The following is a 17,759-nucleotide window of genomic DNA, read 5'->3' on the forward strand; positions in this document are numbered from 1 at the left end:
CAAGAGGTGACTATTTTGGTGTGCTGGGTGGCTGGCATGGTGAGGAGATTGAGAATTGTGTCACAGTGTAGAGCTGTGCATGCAGGAGGCCACGTTTAAATGAAGATGCACAGGCAAAATTATCAGGAGCAGCTGAGTTATTTCAGCACAGTGCTGTGCCCCAAGTGACAGGTAAGGGTGTGCCATAACACAGGGCAGCCTGAAGTTTGTCTAGTCTCTGCAGCACCGGAATTGGCCCGGACACCTTTCTCTTCCTACTGTTCTGTCTGTGAGGTGCAGGTCTATCAGCAGCTTGGGAAGCTGTTTTTTCCAGAATTCTGGAAAGTCTCCAGAATTTCCTCCATTGTCAATGGTGCTCCCACAGAGGGACGGGGAAGCACAGTGAAGTGGCTCGATGCACGTGCTGCAATGCTGGGTGCAGAGCATGGTGCTCAGCCCGCCAAAGAGCTGAGCAGCCCTTTGATGCATGGCGCTAGGCTCCTGGAGACACGTCTGGAGGCAGAGCCCATTTCCAAATGTTCAGCCTCATGCCCAGGGCTAGCTCCCACCACGGGCTGTACCCACAGTGTCCCAGGTGCTGTACAGATGCAAAAGAAGAGCTCACAGTCAAAATCAGCTCTTCTCCTATGGTGCTCCCAGCATATCCCCCTCACGTGCACCCTGAATTTACTGTTCGTAAAGCAGGGCCTTCAGCAGGACTGTGCGATGAAAAAAGCTGTTCCAAGACAGTGGTTTGTGACTATATTTTTCCTTCTGAGGTTTGCTTATTTGTGGCAGAGCATGGCTTGTGTACTAGCTGTAGAACACAGGGATGGGAGACATCTGAATTGACAAGCTCTACTATGAACACAAAAATGCAGAATTTAACCTCAGCAGGAAGATGCTCGCTTTGGACTTGGCAAGGCCATTTTTGACTCTTACCTTCAAAATGCCCTGGAAACTAAAAATGCAGACCTTACCCTTTCCTGAGATGTCTGTTCCGTGTAAGATAACATGACTCCTTGTGATGAGACAAAGGCATTTCCCACCACCGCCTTCCTCCACGAACACTACCTGTTTATGTCTGTGACAGACAAGATCAGGAAGCCTTCAGGAGTGCAGATGCTTTTGGTCATGGCAACTGTTCAGGGCCTAGCATGACGGGGTATGAGTCTGTGAATACTGTTGCAAGTGGTAATAGTGCAAGTGGTTCAAGGGGAATTTGAAAGATAGGAGTCTCTTTTCTTTACTACTAGAGTCAGCGCAAATATTTCCCCTGGCTTCAGTGAGGTAGGGCTGAGTCTCAGCCAGACAGGGTCTGAATCCAGGAAATCAAAGCAGAACATACTGTTCCTTCTCCGTGCTTCATTCTTGCCTCTAAATTCGTTTTGCTAGCTACAATAGCGTAGTTGATAAGCATTGTTCCTCACTTTACAGCTTAGGAGCTTAAGCAAATCTGCACGGCGCTCATGTCAGCATTCAAGAACACCGTATCAGACCTACATTGTTCCCCCTGACAAGTTTCCCAGGTCGGAAGATTTCTCACCTCTGGGTTGCTCTCCTTTTCTGCTCTATATATTTCTATATAAATCTTGGCAGCAGCAGCATCTTTTATGCAAAAAGACAGAACTGAAGTCCACGTTCTCTTTCTTGGCCATGTTGTCCCTCAGTAACATCAGTCCGTATTTGTCCTCAGTACATATTGTGCTGGGTTTATGCTGGTTTAACTGCAGGGAAATCAGATGCAATGGTTCCCTCCTATCTTCTTCATCCACTCACCACTGTTCATGGAGCCATCTGTGCTCCTGTTGATGGCCTTTGGTAGCTTTGCGGTAAACCGTGACCTCCTGCAGTACAGGTCAATTTCAACCACTTGCAGGATGACCACAATGGGGGCTGGTGTTCATGTCCTCAGTGTCTCGGGAGGGAAAGTGCCTGCAAGTTTTGGGCTGGATACATAAAAGAGGGTGCTGGAAAAGCAGAAGAGGCAAAATCACAAAAACTGGAAAGCGGAATTTTATTTTTAAAATTAACCTACAACCGTTTCAGCCCCTTCTTGTCATCCTGCTCCAATGTGCATTGGTAAAGAAGAGAGCACTTCTGTGGGGATCTTTCCTTACCCTGAGTCGTAAACCCAGCTTGGCAGGACACAAGGTGGGAGGTGAATGTGGAGGACGCTCTGCGCACGGTGGGCAGGGTGGACTGGCAGACAAGTGCTCTGGGCTGAGAGAGGCACTGCGAGACCACGGGAGAGCAGCGGAGGGGCGGCAGGGCGAGGGCTGGCCGAATTGTGGGATCCCACTGATGAGGGAGAAACTGGGAGCCGATGCACTACATGAAGGGGATGATGGGGCAATAACATCTTCGGAGAGCTCAGAGCTGTGACTGAGAGCACAGCCTGCACATGCTATCTGCACACAAAAATGTGCACATGGCAATAGATTTGTGATCTTCAGCCTAAAGAAAGTTTCTAGGGGGAAGTCTGGATGAATCACCACCTCGTCATTGCAGGGTAAAGACACGGAGCAGAAAAGCAGAAGGAAGAATTTTGTCAAACACAGGAAATGCTCAGGTGGGTCACAGGGAGTTGTACATCTACTCTGGTAGCAGGTGACCTTTAGCATCAACAAGGCGAGGTCTCAGTAAGGTCAATTATCTTCAAAAATGGCCAGGTTGGAATTTCTTCTGAAATCCGCCTTGCTGTCCCCACTCCTGTTATCTCAGTGCTCTGAGCAGACACTGCTTTACACTTTCAACAATCCCATGTGTTGTATCTCCAGCCATTTTGCATTTAAATTGGTTCTGCATCTCAGAATCACAGAATCACAGAATGGTCAAGGTTGGAAGGGACCTTTGGAGATCATCTAGTCCAACTCCCCTGCTCAAGCAGGCTCACCTAGAGCATGTTCCAAGGATTGTGTCCAGACAGCTTTTGAATATCTCCAGGCAAGGAGACTCCACAACCTCTCTGGGCAACCTGGCCCAGTGCTCTGTCACCCTCACAGTGAAGAAGTTTCTCATGTTCAGATGGAACTGTCCTTGTTTCAGTTTGCACCCATTACCTCTTGTGCTGTTGTTGGGCTCCACTGAAAAGAGTCTGGCTCCATCCTCTTGACACCCTCCCTTAACATGCTTGTACATGTTAATAAGATCCCCTCTCAGTCTTCTCCAGGCTGAACAGGCCCAGCTCTCTCAGCCTCTCCTCATAAGAGAGATGCTCCAGTCCCCTAATCATCTTAGCAGCCCTTCGCTGGACTTGCTCCAGTAGCTCCATGTCTCTCTTGTATTGAGGAGCCTAGCATTGGCCCCAGTGTTCCAGATGGGGCCTCAGCAGGGCTGAGGAGAGGGGAAGGATTACCTCCCAGCAGAGGGGGAGGATTACCTCCCAAACTCCAGCTTGCCGAAGCAACAGTCACTGCTTTCAAGCCTCACAGTCCTCCTTGCCCTTCCCAGCTGCATAGTTTGAAGCACAAAGAGATGGTGGCTCTTACTTTTCACCCTCAAATTTCATACAGACATGCACATTCTTCTTGCAGAAAACTTTTTGCTTTCTAAGCAAGGTGCTTCATTAGTGTCTTGCAACAGTGACCTGAAGGGGTTTAAATGCGTGTAGTTTAAATAAAGTTCTAAACCTTGGAAATTTCTCAGTTTTCCCCAATTCCGTGTCACATCTGTATTACTATTTAGTAGCCACCCAGAAATAAACCTCTTTGGGAGCTCTTATGCCTTCCTGACAAGCATTGCTATAACCCCTCTTTTGTTTTTAAATGGGATCTCAAGAGAGCGTGAGCCTGCTCTTTGCCAGCCTTGCCTGTGGCCATGACGTGGCACCTGTGAGCTCGCAGGGTGCATCAACAGGCAGCGAATAGTGTGGTACTTGTGTGCCCCCTTCACCATACCTTAGAGGGCAGCAGGAGTGAGGAGAGCCATTACCCGCAGGGTCCAAGAAGAGATCTCCTCCTCCAGGCCAAGCTGGTGAAAGGATGGTCCGGCAGTACGTTCCCATGGGCATGTTCCCATGATGCCTTTAACAGAGGTGTGGGGCAGTAAACTCGAGCAAGAGAACAGAAACAAATAGTTGGGACAAAAATATCTTCTTACCAGCAAGGCTGTTGGAATAATGGGCGTCTAACAGAAACTTAGTGTTCCTCCCGTGGTCTTTGCCTGTGAAATCTCAGGAGTATGCGGCGCCGAATTTGCTTAGTTTTCACACTGTATACAATGGGGTTCATCACTGGGGGCACCAGCACATAGACATCAGCCATGAGGACATGCACCAGGGGAGAGGCATGTTTCCCAAACCGGTGGATCATGGAAATGCCAATCATGGGGACGTAGAAGATCAGGACAGCACAGATGTGGGAGACACAGGTGTTGAGGGCCTTGAGGCGTTCCTCTCGGGATGCAATGCCCAGCACCGTGCTGATGATCAGGATGTAGGAGAGGACAATGAGCACAGAGTCCAGGCCCATGGTGGAGACAACGACAAACAGCCCAAGGATGCTGTTGATTCTTCTGTCAGAGCAGGACAGCTTCATGACGTCCTGGTGCAGGCAAAAGGAGTGGGAGAGGACATTGGGAAGGCAGAACTGCAGCCGGCGGAGAAGAATGGGGGTAGGCATTACCATAAAAGCACTCCTTACAGCAAATGCCAGCCCAATCCTGAGGACAGTCGAGTCTGTCAGGATGGAGGTGTACCTGAGGGGCTGCTGGATGGCCACAAAGCGATCCAAGGCCATGGCCAGCAGCACGGCTGACTCCATGAGGGAGAACGTGTGGATGAAGTACAGTTGGGCAATGCAGGAGTTGACATTCACCTCCCGGGAGTTGAGGAGGAAGATGCTCAGCATTGTGGGCATGGTGGACACCGAGAGGCCCAGGTCAGAGAGGGCCAACATGCTCAGGAAATAGTACATGGGCTGGTGGAGGCTCGGCTCCGTGTGGATGATGAAGAGGATGGTGCAGTTGCCCAGAACTGCAACCATGTACATGGTACACAGTGGAATGGTGAGCCAGGACTGGACATTTTCTAGCCCGGGGATGCCCGTCAGGAGGAATACGGCTGGGCTGTCCACGGTGAGATTGGAAAGCATTATGATACTACGCTGATACTGTCAGTTCTGTGCCCTAGGGCTAAAAGCAGTGGTGTTAGTTGAAAGCAGCATGAATGTCAAAGACCCTGTCTGTGCACAAGCAAAAAGCCCTCCTGAAATGACAAAGGCGCTGTAGAGAAGTGGACATATGGGTATCCGTTGCCAGCATGGAGAACAACCTCGCACATGCCAAATTTTGCAAACTGTGCATTTTCATCTTCACTGCTGGCTCACAGCCTTGCTGAGACTCCACTTCAAAGTCGTCTTGGCCTTACCAAGGGCTGTGCTTGGCTGTACCAGCAGGCAGTGGATTTTGCCCGTGCCCAGTGCACAGTCACAAAACTGGCACTTGGACTTCAACAAAGGCCATGAGCACACTTGCAGTGTCAGTGCCCAGAGATGAGGAGTACAGGCTAGGACACTTCCTATGGTGGGTGCATGGGATTAGGGCATGGCTGGTGGCCAGCTGTGGATTTCAGAGATGTCTCAGGAAAACTTGGTCTAAAGGAAAAGAGACTTGGGGAATCTGAAATGAACAACCGGAAAGGCAGACAGGGGGATTTTTTTATGACGTTCACAGAATCACAGAATGATTGAGGTTAGAAGGGACCTCTGGAAATCACCTGGTTGCCTTCGGGGAACTGCTGCCTGCTGCGTTGCCTGCCCCATCCCAGGCACTTTGGTGCCCGGGTTCCAAGAGACTCCACTGAGGATGGGACTGTGACAGCATTGGCCAGGTCTGGATGTAACTAACCTGTATTCAAAGATCATGTGGGGCCTTCTGGAGATGGCAGTAGCAGATATAAATACTGGGAGCTTGCACCAAAGCCATACCAGCACCTTATCACTAAACTAACCCCGGGTTTAGCCTAGACAAACAAGTCAAATGTCAAGCCTTCTGGTTGTAACTCACAGCCCCTCCATGATCTTCCCATGGACACACTTTATGGGGAGTCAGGAAATAGACAAGAGCATGAAGCTCATCTCCTCGCCCTCCTTGTCTTCATCTGCTTGCCTTCAGCTTTTACCACCAGCTTTTACCACCACTGTTTTCTCCCCTTGATTCCCCCACACACACACGCACACACACAATACACACAAACTCTCGTCCTGAGAGACCTTCCTCTCCCAGGTCTCCTGTTTGAAGGAGCAAAGAAGAGAGGCAGAAAGGCAGAGAAATGTCAGATGTGAGGTAGGCTTCAGAGTGCAGGTACATGGCAGCACTCTTCCCACGCTTCTCAATTTCACAATCAGACCTGGAGGCAAACCAGTCAAGGCAATAGCATTGCTCCTGACCTGTCCAGACACCGAGATGGGAAACTGAGCCACTGTTTCATATCAGGATGTGCTCCCGGCTGAGACCGTCCCAAAAGCTGGCAGCGTAGGAAGAGGGGGAGGACAGAACAGTCCTGCAGAACATCACAGTGAGGAAGAGGCTTTCAGGCAGCCCAAGGCAGAGATGCCTGTCCAGGAACAAGAATGATGAGACCTACCTGGGAAGCTGTTGCCTGTGTCCTGGGAAGCAGCGGCTCCTGAGGGCAAATGGGAGAGCCTGCAAACACCTTGCTGGGTGCCATCAGCCAGGGGAGGGGGTGAAAGAAAGGGAGAAGGGAATCTCAGTCCATGGAGAGGGAGAGACACTTGAGATGGGGCAAACTTGTGTTTCATCCTAAAGCAGAACCAAATCAGACTTGACCCAAGGCAGTCCAGAGCTACTGCTCTCACGAATAAGCCCAAACAGGAGCGACCGCGGCTGGCGCAGCCCCGGATGGCACATCTGGCTCCCTGGGTCTGTAGTGACACAGCTCTCCAGAGCTATGAGAGACCCCGGCATCTTGCCTCTATGGAAACCTATGGGCATGAGATCATGGTCCAGCCCTCTCAGCCCCCCAGCCGAGATGCACACTCGCCACCACTATGCAGGAGCAGGGCTCAGACCTGAGAGTCTCTGCCTGCTGGCTTTCCATGCCCACACAGGTGCCTCCCAGACTCACTCCACCTCTGTGCTTATATGGGATCTTGGCAACGCTCTCCTGGGGTCCCCAAACAGTGGCGAAAAGCATCTGCCACCAAACACTTCTGCATTTTAACCCTGTGAGTGCTCAAAAGCAGCTGTGCCTCCATGGGCAGGGGAGGCCACTGCATGCTGCAGCAGAGCCTGTCCCACACATCTGCAACGCTCCTCCGGTGCACAGCAGTGAGGCCCCAGCTCCACAGCCTGACTCCCAAGCCCCGCAATGGCACCTTCTCCACTGTGGTGACCGCACACCTACCCCGGGCAGGCCTCACTCCCCACAATTCCCCTCTTGAAGACCTCTGACTGGAAATGTTGGCGGCAGCAGGGAATTCTTCTAGGATGGGGATGGGGCTTCTTGGACAGCCTCTGCACTGCCCATTGCCATTTAGGGAAGAAACGCTTAGGGGCATTGCAGGTGGGTCTCTGGAAAGGTCAGCCCAGAATGCACAACAGCACACAGCAGGAGGAACTGTTAAGGAAGGAGGAAAGAGCAAAATCATTTTGCCAATGTATGAATCTGGCATTAGAAATGCTATATGCATTTCTCATTCTCTCAGCTCAAGAAGAGATGTGGTAGGAAAGAAAGTAGTAGAAAGAAAGACAGAAAATGATCCAAGTCATGGAACAGTTTCCATGCATAGAGAGAGTAAACAGATGAGAATTCATTGTCTTGCAAAAGGAACGGCTCAGGAGAGAAATAGCTGTGAGAAACAAATGCACAAGAAACTGTGGAACTCATTGCCATGGAATGCTGCAAATGCCAGGAGCATAAACAGGTTTAAAAAAGGATTAGAAAAGCTCACTGTGAGTGGAGCTGTTGGTGGCTATTAAACAAGATGGCCTGGATACCATCTGCCATTCAGTAGGTCCCTAAATGGGTTACAGGTTTGTTGATTTTATGGCTATCTTAATGTAAGCAGTTGTTGGGAAACTGTCTCTGCGCTGGTTGGCCAAAATTTTGGACCGGAAAAAAGCACCAAAGCACCGGGTGTTCTATGTGCTGTTCAGGCTCATTTTCTGGAGACCTTTATCTCACTTATCCTGAGTTAGGATATCTCATAGCGTAGCCCAGCCAGCAGTCTCTCCCGTTTTCTGAATGAAGATTTCTGTCAAGGGTGATTCATACACTGCAGATGCTGGACTTAGCGAAGCAGAGCACTTCAGCCCCTCTAAAGCTGGAATGATCCTGAGATGGCCCAATGAAAGAAAAATCAGGAAAATTAAACAGGTAGCAAGGGGGTTGGCATAAAAGTTATGGTGCCTATTAGCAGGCTTCATCTGCTGTGCCTTGGAAACGTGGGTTTCTGTTAGCAGGAGAGTGGAGCCAAAAGCAGCACCCCAGCAGGAGATTGGCATGAGTTAGGTGTCAAGCTGATGCTGGTGTCATTGCGTTACCCACTAGGTGCAGGCAAATCTAGCTTCCCAAATTCTCTTGAAAAATCTAAACCACATCACTGTTAGAAACAGGCTTTTAAAGCACTACAGTATCTTGCCTATGACACTGCTCACACCATACAGCTCAACAGACAGGGCTAATGGCTAACTGCTAAATTGGGAAGAGCACAAAACGTTTCAGTGAAAAAACAACCCCCAAATCTCAATGAAATTTTATTCAGAAATAGAGATATACTCAAATGTGATGATTCTGATGACTACATCTCCCTTTGGGAACTCACCATTTCAAGTAATCTGTAGTTGATGCCCCCAGCTAGACTTCTCCCATAATATAAAAACTCCTGTTAAAATCCCATCAAATATTTGGGTGTTCATCTTCATGGCTTTGAACCATGCTTATTTCCTGGTTCATAAAAATACAATAATATTTTGTTGCAGCGGAGGAAGGGGGATGGACTAGTGTGACTGTGCACCGCCCCACGTGCCATACCCTTCCCCAACAGCTCCGATCTCAGCCCTTCCTCCTTCATCTTGGCCAGCATCCCTGGGCTGGAGGCTGCCCACTTCTGGATGGGGGTCCCTCTGTGCTCTGTGCTCGCTGGCATCATGGAAGGAGAGGCTCAAGGCGTTCAGCACCCGTGTCGCCCATATCTGCGTGGTCCTGGCCTTCTAGGTGCTGCTGATTGGTCTCTCCGTGGTGCACAGGTTTGGGAGAGGCCTGGCTCTGCTGGCCTGTGTTGCCATGGGGAACATCTACATCCTGGTGCCCGCTGTGCTCAACCCCGTCATCTACAGGCTGAGGACCAAAGAGATACAGAGGAGGACCCTGAGTTTAATTCAGATTTCCAATGGTAGAAGTGCTTATTGAACTTCACCCACGTACTGACTTCTCTTGACTCAGATTGGGAGCTTAAGTGTTAGCACTGTATTAAAAGGCCACATGCATCAGACAGCTGGGTAGCTTTATGGATACTGTCAGAATCCTGTAAGAGTTAACATGTAGCTGTGGACTCGTTCGTTTCTATGCAGTGCATCTCAGGTAGTCGCAGGGACAAACAGATTGCGCAAAATACTTTCGTCTAATACGAATTTTTTCAGTGTGTCTTCTTTTTTGCATGTATTCACTGATTATAATTTAGAAAGTGATTTTGGAAGGAACCTTTTCAGAAGGGTGCACAAATTCTAGGTAAACATCACTGAATATTCATGGAAAGCCTATCTGTGGAAGCAGAAATTTGCAGCAGAAATCTGATGTTGTGTTTCCTAAATTAGGAACCAGTTAAGGAACAAGAGGGAGGAATTGCGAACTTCAGGAAATCCATCCTCTGACAGTGTAGAGAGAAGCAGAAGACATCTGTGGAATGATCCTGTTCTTCCTTAAGCATTCTCGTAGCTTGTCCTTTGCTCGCTGCATTGACTTCCCCTCTTATTCAGCATCATGACACACACCTGGGCCATCGCTTGCATTCTTCTTAGGCATTTCTGTGTGGCTACTACTGCCATTTGCAAGTAAGGCAGCACCGTGTGTGCCTCTTCCCACCGCGAGGAGGGGACATCCCCTTTTACAGCTGGTGTCACGCAAAGAAGAGAGGCTGACCTCAAGCGATGCTCACGTGGAGAGCTGCCAGCTGTTCTCAGCACGCACTCGATTTGGCCTTAGCGTCTGCCTCAGCCAGCGTTGAGAGCTTTGCTGAACACTGAGCCCAAGGCTGCTCTTCTTCCCCATTACTCCCAGCCCTCCAATCCCTCGCTCCAGGCTCCATCCACAGCTCAACAGGATGTTTGGGATGCATGTGCATGAGGGCTCTTGGTGCAGCTGGCAAGGGGATGCTGCAGCTGCAGATTAACTAGTGAAACAGGCCAGACTTTGTTCCTGTGCCACATCAATTTGTTAGACACTGTGAAGAGGAGTCTCCTTTTCAAGAGCCCAGATTTGTATGCATGTAAACTATGCAGAAGAAAACATTTCTGGCCTCAGCCAGAAGCTGCACAAGGCTTTGGGCATGCCGAGGTGCTCATTGCTATGTCCGTGCTGGAGAGCACGCAGGGGAAATAGCGCATGCCCTCCTCTGCTGGGGTGAAATGAAGCAGGCCACAGTGGCAGTGAAATGAAGCAGGCCACTATGGCAGTGGGGTCCACGGAGCAGAAGAGGAGGTGCATCCACACATGAGACCCCTTCAGCCTCAACCCCTGCTAGAGGAAAGGCTGTGCAGCTCAACGGGAAGGAGGCAATCTCTGCAGAGATCCTGCAGCCACAGAGATCCTGCAGCCACATAAACTTTTTTAGCAGATACGTACAATTATCTCACAGTCATGGGGTCATTAACTTGGAAAGTTTTGGGACAAGAGACAGGAGGCATGTAAAGTGGAGTGTGTGCTTGCTGCACAGTTGTGTGTCCCGGCTTAATTTTTGTGGCCCCTCAGGGGCTGCACATGGAGTTCACTGTGCAGAGATCTGTATGTGCTGGTGCGGATGGGCTGTGCGTGGCCCAGAAGAGTGCTTCATGAGCTGTGTGGTTGCTGCAAGGACAGTTTTCGCTAACCATTTCCAACAGCACAAGGCGCTCTATCTTCTTTCTCTCTGCTCCAGGATCTGCAGTCAGAGGCTTGCTGACAGCGCTGTCAGTGATAAAATGGTTGAGGCAGACGCGAGCACTGCACCCAAGTCCAGTTTCTGCTGATCACCACAGCACAGCTGGATCGTCTGCTCCCTGTGCTGCATCAGCCAAAGATGTGCCAGACTTCCCACTCTGCCGGTCCCAGAGTGGAGCAAGTAACTCACAACACGGTAGGGACCTTGTCCTTCCAAATATAGGCAGAATGTCCATAGTGTAGCAGGGATAACGGGGCCTGTTCAGGAGGGAAGTGTCTGGAGAAGCTTCCTGGGAGCCCTACATCATCCTGGGGGTCTAAGTGATAAGAAGGCGCAGCTGAACTTGGACCGGCAGCAGGTGACACCTGGAACTTAGAGCCTCTTGCGAGAAAATGCAGTGAGCACCCGCTCACGGATCTCCTTGGTTTTGACACCATACACTATAGGATTCATCATGGGAGGGAAGAGAAGGTACAAATTGGCCATCAAGATGTGCACATGAGGGGCAATGTGGTAACCGAACCTGTGGATTACCGACGACAAAACCACAGGGATGTAGAAGAACAGGATGGCGCAGATGTGGGCAAGGCAGGTACCAAGTGCCTTCAGTCTCTCCTCCTTGGTTGCCAGGCTCAACACAGTTCTCAGGATCATGAGGTAGGAGTGCCCAATGCACAGCATATCCAGCCCCACAATGAAGAAAAGCACGGAGATGCCGTAGATATTATTGAATCTGGTGTCAGCACAGGCCAGCTTCACCACCGCCATATGTTCGCAGTAGCAATGGGAGATGACATGGGAGCGGCAATACGGCAGGCGGCGGAGGAGGAAGGGCAGGGGCAATACAAGCCCTGATGCCCTGACCAGAGCCAGCAGCCCGATCTTGGCTATCAGGGAGTTGGTCAGGATGGAGCTGTATCGCAGGGGGTTGCACACAGCAACATACCTGTCAAAAGCCATGGCCAGCAGCACTGCCGACTCCATGATGGCAAAAGAGTGAAGGAAAAACATCTGCACAAGGCAGGCCTTGAAGGTGATCTCCCGCGCATTGAACCAGAAGATGCTCAGCATTTTGGGCACGGTGGTCAGGGACAGCACCAAGTCAGTGAGAGCCAGCATGGAAAGGAAATAGAACATGGGCTTGTGGAGAGATGGCTCTGTCTTTATCACATACAAGAGGGTGCTGTTCCCAAGAAGGGCTATGGCAAACACTGTGCTGAACGGGATGGAAATCCAGCGGTGCATAGCTTCCAGGCCAGGGATGCCAGTCAGGAAAAACACAAGTGCGGTGGTGTTGCTGGAAGCAGAGAAGTTGACATGGAGAAGCATCCTTTGTAAGCTTCACCTTGAAGTCTTTCTTTTCAGTAAAACATAATAGGATGAATCATTAGACTTTGCAAAACATACACAGTTTGTGCCACTTTCACTGTCAATCCCTCATAATGTGTGAAGTTGTTTTGTTACTCTGCCTGTAATTAAATCATGACAAGGCCAATCTGTGGAGTTTATCAAAAACAAAGTGAAGTGATATAAAATATAAAGTATGATCACCATTGCTGAGGTGTGAAATTCCTCAGTGCTTTCTAATTTGGGGGAAAAAAAATATTAGAATGATAAATTCTAATAACTGCAACGTGAAATCTCCAACCTTCAGACACAACTGGGCTATACAGCTGCAACTAAGATGCAACGAAGCATCAGAAAAATATTTCCCAGAGATGCCAGAAATGTTCCTTTAGTTTCACTCCTCTCATTAGAAGCTGGGCATGGTTCTAGACAAGACGGACTTGTTCAAGCCCATGTTTCTGAGGCTGACCCAGGAATTATCGACTGGATTCTCTAGCATGGCTAAGGCAGTAAGCGAGATGCCATGATGAGAAAAGAGCCTTCTATCCTTCAAGTCTGTGGATGTGTTACCGAGTCGGGATTTATGTCCATCGCTCTGCATGTGGCTCTCACAGCCTGGTCTGCATCGCATGCCCTTCCCTTCAGGAGACCTGTCAGTTTTAACTGGTCCTGCCTTGCAGCACAGGGCTTTGCATTGCCTTAGAGCTCATGCCCATGCCCACTGCTGTGGCAACTGAGCGTGTGTGTGAAGCAATGAACTAGGCAGCCCATTCCTGGCTGCAGCTCTGTCCATTTTAAGGAGCTCCACCTGGAGGTTTCTTTTCTGAGTATCAGCTGAGCCTGTACCTTGGCATGTGCTGCCCAAGATTATCGCCTGGTGCAGTGAGAGCCATGTTGTGCCCTCACGGCATCTCGGCAAGGAGCTGGAGGCAAGGGCTGGATCTTCTTTGTGGGAGGCCCACGCAGCCCTGACAGCCTCCTCCCGAGACATCTCCAACACTGGTCTTCCAGGACCCCTGCACCACACCTGGGCAGACTCTGCCAGCTACATACGGAGGTGCAGCCACAGCTGGAGACCAGTTCCCAGCCTAGGCAGGCTTCTGGTTTGACCCCGCACAAGCTTTTTATATCCTAGAAAGATAAGCTGCCTCTGAGTCCTACCCACAGCCAGCAACCAGCAGGCAAGGCTAAACGTTGCTCCTTTTATCCTGGCTTGAGCTTATAAGCTTCTGGGGGAAGAAGGGCACTTAACAAGAGCCTAGTGAAAACTGGGTCACTTGTTTAGCTGTCTAAGTGCAGACCCCTTTCTGTCAGTCTACATATACTATACAGTCCCTCGAGACTGACGTGCTAGAACCCAACACAGCTTCCCAGACTAAACTAAAAGTAAAGCCATACCTCGGAAGAATTCAAGTGTGATTTTTTTCATCCCACTACAGATGTGGACCTACCTCAGGGCTTGGTTCAAACTCTCTCTTTCCTCTGCTCTCGCTCGCTCCGGTGCCTGCCCCAAACAGCACAGCAATGCTCATGTGAACAGATTCCCGGAGAGGACTCACCAGCTTTCCGAACGAGCTGTCAGTATGTGACAGCTCTTCTCCTCCAAGGCCCTCAGTCCCTCCAGCCTGCTGAGCAGACTCCAAAGGGTGACCTGCAGCTGCAGAGTTTATAGCTCAGCTGTCTCCAGGGGGAAGATTCTCACAAACCAGCAGGGAATCTCCACGTAATTCTCACCCTCCCGTGTTCAGCTCCAGAAGACCAACATTAACTCTTGCCTTTCCGAAAAATGCTAACAGTACCTTGCAGCAGAAAATGGAGGTAGCACAGTGATTTACGTTCCCTCTAAGCTGTTTCCCTTGGCCAAGGAATGACTGATGCCTAATGCAGATTCCCAGATGACTTTCCCTGTCTCCTTTCACAAACCTCAAGCAGTTCATTACTGCCACCATGTCTGGGAGACCCCCGCAACCACCCCAGGTGCCCAGTACTCCCCAGAATTTCTTCTCTAGCTCTACAAGAGGTCTCCTCCTGGCTGGGTGGGCCACCGCCTGCCTTGCTAAGTGCTCTACAGTCACAGCACTGCAACCGCAGTGCAGAGACCCCGGGAATGGGAATGGGAAAGGCTGCAAGAATTGGGAAGTGGTGTGCAGTAGGCAAGATGCTTTGCTGTTTCATCTCTGCATTGTCCACAGTGAGCCTCCCCCCCATCCATGCCTTCCCATTCCTCAGTGAACTCTGAACACGACGAGAGGCCTCACAGGGGAAAGGAGACCACATTTCAGACAGACAAATCAGGTGCCTTAGCTTGCAACGAATGGGAACCCATCCGTTGGACTATACGGTCGGCTCACATCTGGAGCACCAGGCTGCCCAGCAGGCTCACATCTGGCTTGCTGGGCCACGTGCTGGGGGGGGTCGTGGTGTGAGACTGCAGCTGGGAGGCTTTTCTGAAGAGGTCCCTTTGAACATGAATGCTCTGTGCCCACCTCCACGCGCTCCCCGGCTGCAGGGCCAGGCTCTGGCCTCTCGCCCCTTGCGGCAAAGTGTCCCCGGTGCAGCTAGCTTGTTGACCAGGTGAGACTTTGGAGTAGGAGAGAAGCTGCTGCTTGGCTGCAGGGACCTTGAGGCATGACCCCATGCACCATTTGTGAGACCAGGTGGGGCAGAACAGAGAGATGGATGCCACCACCTCAACATCGCTGTTCTCTGCTGCTCAAAGAGTCGCAGATGTCACGTATCCAGGCAGCCCCTTGTGCCGCAATAGAAGTGTGTTAAAAATGGGCTGGATGTCTAAAAATGCCAATGAACCATATGTTGGGAAGCATGAACACAGAGAGCCTAGCTGGTGGAAATGCAATGCTGAAAGCATAGCGGGTCCGTGTGGAGGGCTGCCAGGAGCAGCACGTAAAAGGAGGGTGGACAAAGAATGTTACCAATTAACATAAACTTTTAATTATTGATTCGAGTATTGAGAAAAAAAAAAAAGGACAAAAAACAACTCAGGGAAACACCTTTCCTCCCCCTTTCCCAGGGTCAAATTCAGTCCAACACCTCTCTCCCCATTCTTTCTAGTCTCATCTCCCCATGTTTTCACTGCACGTTTCCTTCCCAATCCCTACGGACAGGTGGTGGGCGCCACAGGAGGTTGGGGTCAAGGCATAAGGGTTTCTGTGTGCTGCTCCTTGCTTCTTACTCATTTTCCTCGGCTGCCCAAGCTTTCAGACTGCTCCTTCACCCTCACGTGGGTCACCTGCGGAAGCGATGAGGTGCAAGAGAAACAAAAAGAGCCCAGTAGGGGAAAAAGCCTTCACCCGCTCTCAACTTAAAATATTTCATTGATTTAAACTTGGCATCAGAAGTTAGGGGGCTATGAGGCTCCATAAACTTCTGGCTTTCTCCTCCTCTCCTCAGCTCCCAGGCTCTGCAGATTTCTACTAGTTTGCGTTACTCTCTTTTGAAGGACCAATAGCCCAAGGACCGGCACACCCTCATGTCATTGCTCTTTGGGTCGGGTTTGTAGCTGCCCGATGGAACCAGCCAAAGAATTGTCAGCAGGTCTCACCCCAGGTAGGGGGATTATCTGAACGGCTTCCTGCCCTCCTGCTCTGCCATTCCTCTCCCCAAACTCCCTAATGATCATCTGTGCTTCCTGCGTGACCTCCACCCTCAGGCATTTCAAGGACAGAGAATAGCTAAGTAAGATCCAGAAGATTGCCACTAATTTGCAAAGCATTCACGAAAATTCACAAATGCTTTGAGATCCTCAGGTGAAAAAGGGGATTTATATACAGTCCTGTGAATCTATGCTGCTATTTCTTGCCCCAGAAAATGTACGATGATGCTGGCTTCAAACTCAGAGAGAGTTTTGTACGGACAGGATTAAGCCTTCCAGAGCACACGTGCGCCACTGCGTGCTCACCAGGAGAACTGGCAGCCGTGCCCAGTGGGGTATTTGTCCACGCTGAAAGAAATCTTCCCCCTTTGTGGACCCGCTCTCTCAAAGACCTAGGTGACACTGCTTAATGCTGAGACACGCACAACCCAAGCAGCAGGAAGAGGAGCGCGTTTGTTTACACACCGTTGCTATTCATGGCTATTCCCTGGGCCAGGCAGTAGTTTCTCCTCTGTGATGATGATTATCTCTGAAGCCTCAGCTGTGATCGATTAGGGTGAACAGGTTCCTTTTGGTGGGAGCAGGATCGTGCTCCCTGACTTCCCTCATGGCTAAAAAGCAGATGAGCATCTGGGTATTTGTGCTAGATGGTTCATGACAGACTACACTGATCAGGACCACCAGGTGGCTCTTAGTGTGGCCAGATCCACATGTGATGGCAAAAGGGGTTGGCTTCACACTTTTTGGTTCTTTATGGGTTCGGGCTGTGTGGCTGATAGGTTTAGCATGTCTAAGAACCGTGAAGACTTCTAAGTGCATCAAACGTGGTAAATTTAATGATCATTGCAGAGAAGCAGAGGAGCAGAGATGATAAAAAACGGTGAGGAAAGAGTTAAAACCTCAGCCTCAGGTGCCAGTAGCTTCCCTAGTGAGGGAAGCTTGTCCCAGCCTGCTCGCAATCAAACATTTCAACTCCTTTTGCACTGTGTTCACTACCGAGCATCTCTCATTCTCTGAGGGTAGTTCATGCTGTTTCACAGGTTTTTTTAATTACAGTAAGTTTGCAACAAAAGCTAATGGGCTACAGCACGTTAAGCAAGGGTGATGTTGACTACCACAGCTGAGCAAAACTCGTAACTGTACAAGTTACGGAACTACTTCATTGCACAAAATAACACCGCTGCGCCAAGGTAGTATGATGAAAGTGCTCAGAAGTGTATGAAGGGGTCTGGAAGTGTTGCTCCACTTGAGCAGCAACAAGGCAAAAGTGCTGCTCCCAGCCTCATCTGTGTTGCATGCCTAACTCAAAAGCGGCCAAGATCCCAACAGTCTTCCTGGCACGGCATTTCTATGTAGCTGAAGGTGAAGAGATGAAGAAACAGCACCCCTGTGTACGATGCTCTGTGCAGAGGTGGGCCGTGGCACTAGAGGCACGTCCTGGGGTGTGCGTTCGGGGTCCTGGGGCGCTATGTTAGGTGCCGTGGTGGCAAAGCACGTGAAGAGGAGGAAGCATGAAATGTCGAGGAAAGGGGATGTAAAGTGGACGAAACTGGAAGTGCAGTGGGTACAGCTTCTTTGCACAACCCCAGTGGGGTTGGTCAGAGAGACTGAGCTAAAGGCAGCTGTTGGCCTCCTTGGTACTTCTTGTGCTTACGTGTACCCAAGAAATCAGACCCCACAAAGGGAACAGCACTGGAATCACACATAAAAAGAGCAAAGTA

The 17,759-nt window shown here is 50.2% G+C and overlaps 2 protein-coding genes across 2 annotated transcripts; both read right to left on the reverse strand.

The window, feature by feature from the left end:
• Window positions 1-4,118: 4,118 nt before the first annotated feature.
• Window positions 4,119-5,072, reverse strand: LOC136991025 (olfactory receptor 51L1-like). The gene has a single exon (XM_067289502.1). The coding sequence runs from the start codon at window positions 5,070-5,072 to the stop codon at window positions 4,119-4,121; it is 954 nt and encodes a 317-aa protein (XP_067145603.1).
• A 6,378-nt stretch (window positions 5,073-11,450) lies between these two features.
• On the reverse strand, window positions 11,451-12,407 carry LOC136991085 (olfactory receptor 52K1-like). The gene has a single exon (XM_067289574.1). It carries the CDS (start codon window positions 12,405-12,407, stop codon window positions 11,451-11,453), a length of 957 nt encoding a protein of 318 aa, XP_067145675.1.
• Between the last annotated feature and the right edge of the window lie 5,352 nt (window positions 12,408-17,759).

Source organism: Apteryx mantelli, chromosome 1, assembly GCF_036417845.1.
Source record: "Apteryx mantelli isolate bAptMan1 chromosome 1, bAptMan1.hap1, whole genome shotgun sequence".
Taxonomy (NCBI): domain Eukaryota; kingdom Metazoa; phylum Chordata; class Aves; order Apterygiformes; family Apterygidae; genus Apteryx; species Apteryx mantelli.

Bases quoted from the DNA above. Each gene is read 5' to 3' on its own strand.
- LOC136991025 (XM_067289502.1), bottom strand. From the start codon at position 5,072: ATGCTTTCCAATCTCACCGTGGACAGCCCAGCCGTATTCCTCCTGACG.
- LOC136991085 (XM_067289574.1), bottom strand. From the start codon at position 12,407: ATGCTTCTCCATGTCAACTTCTCTGCTTCCAGCAACACCACCGCACTT.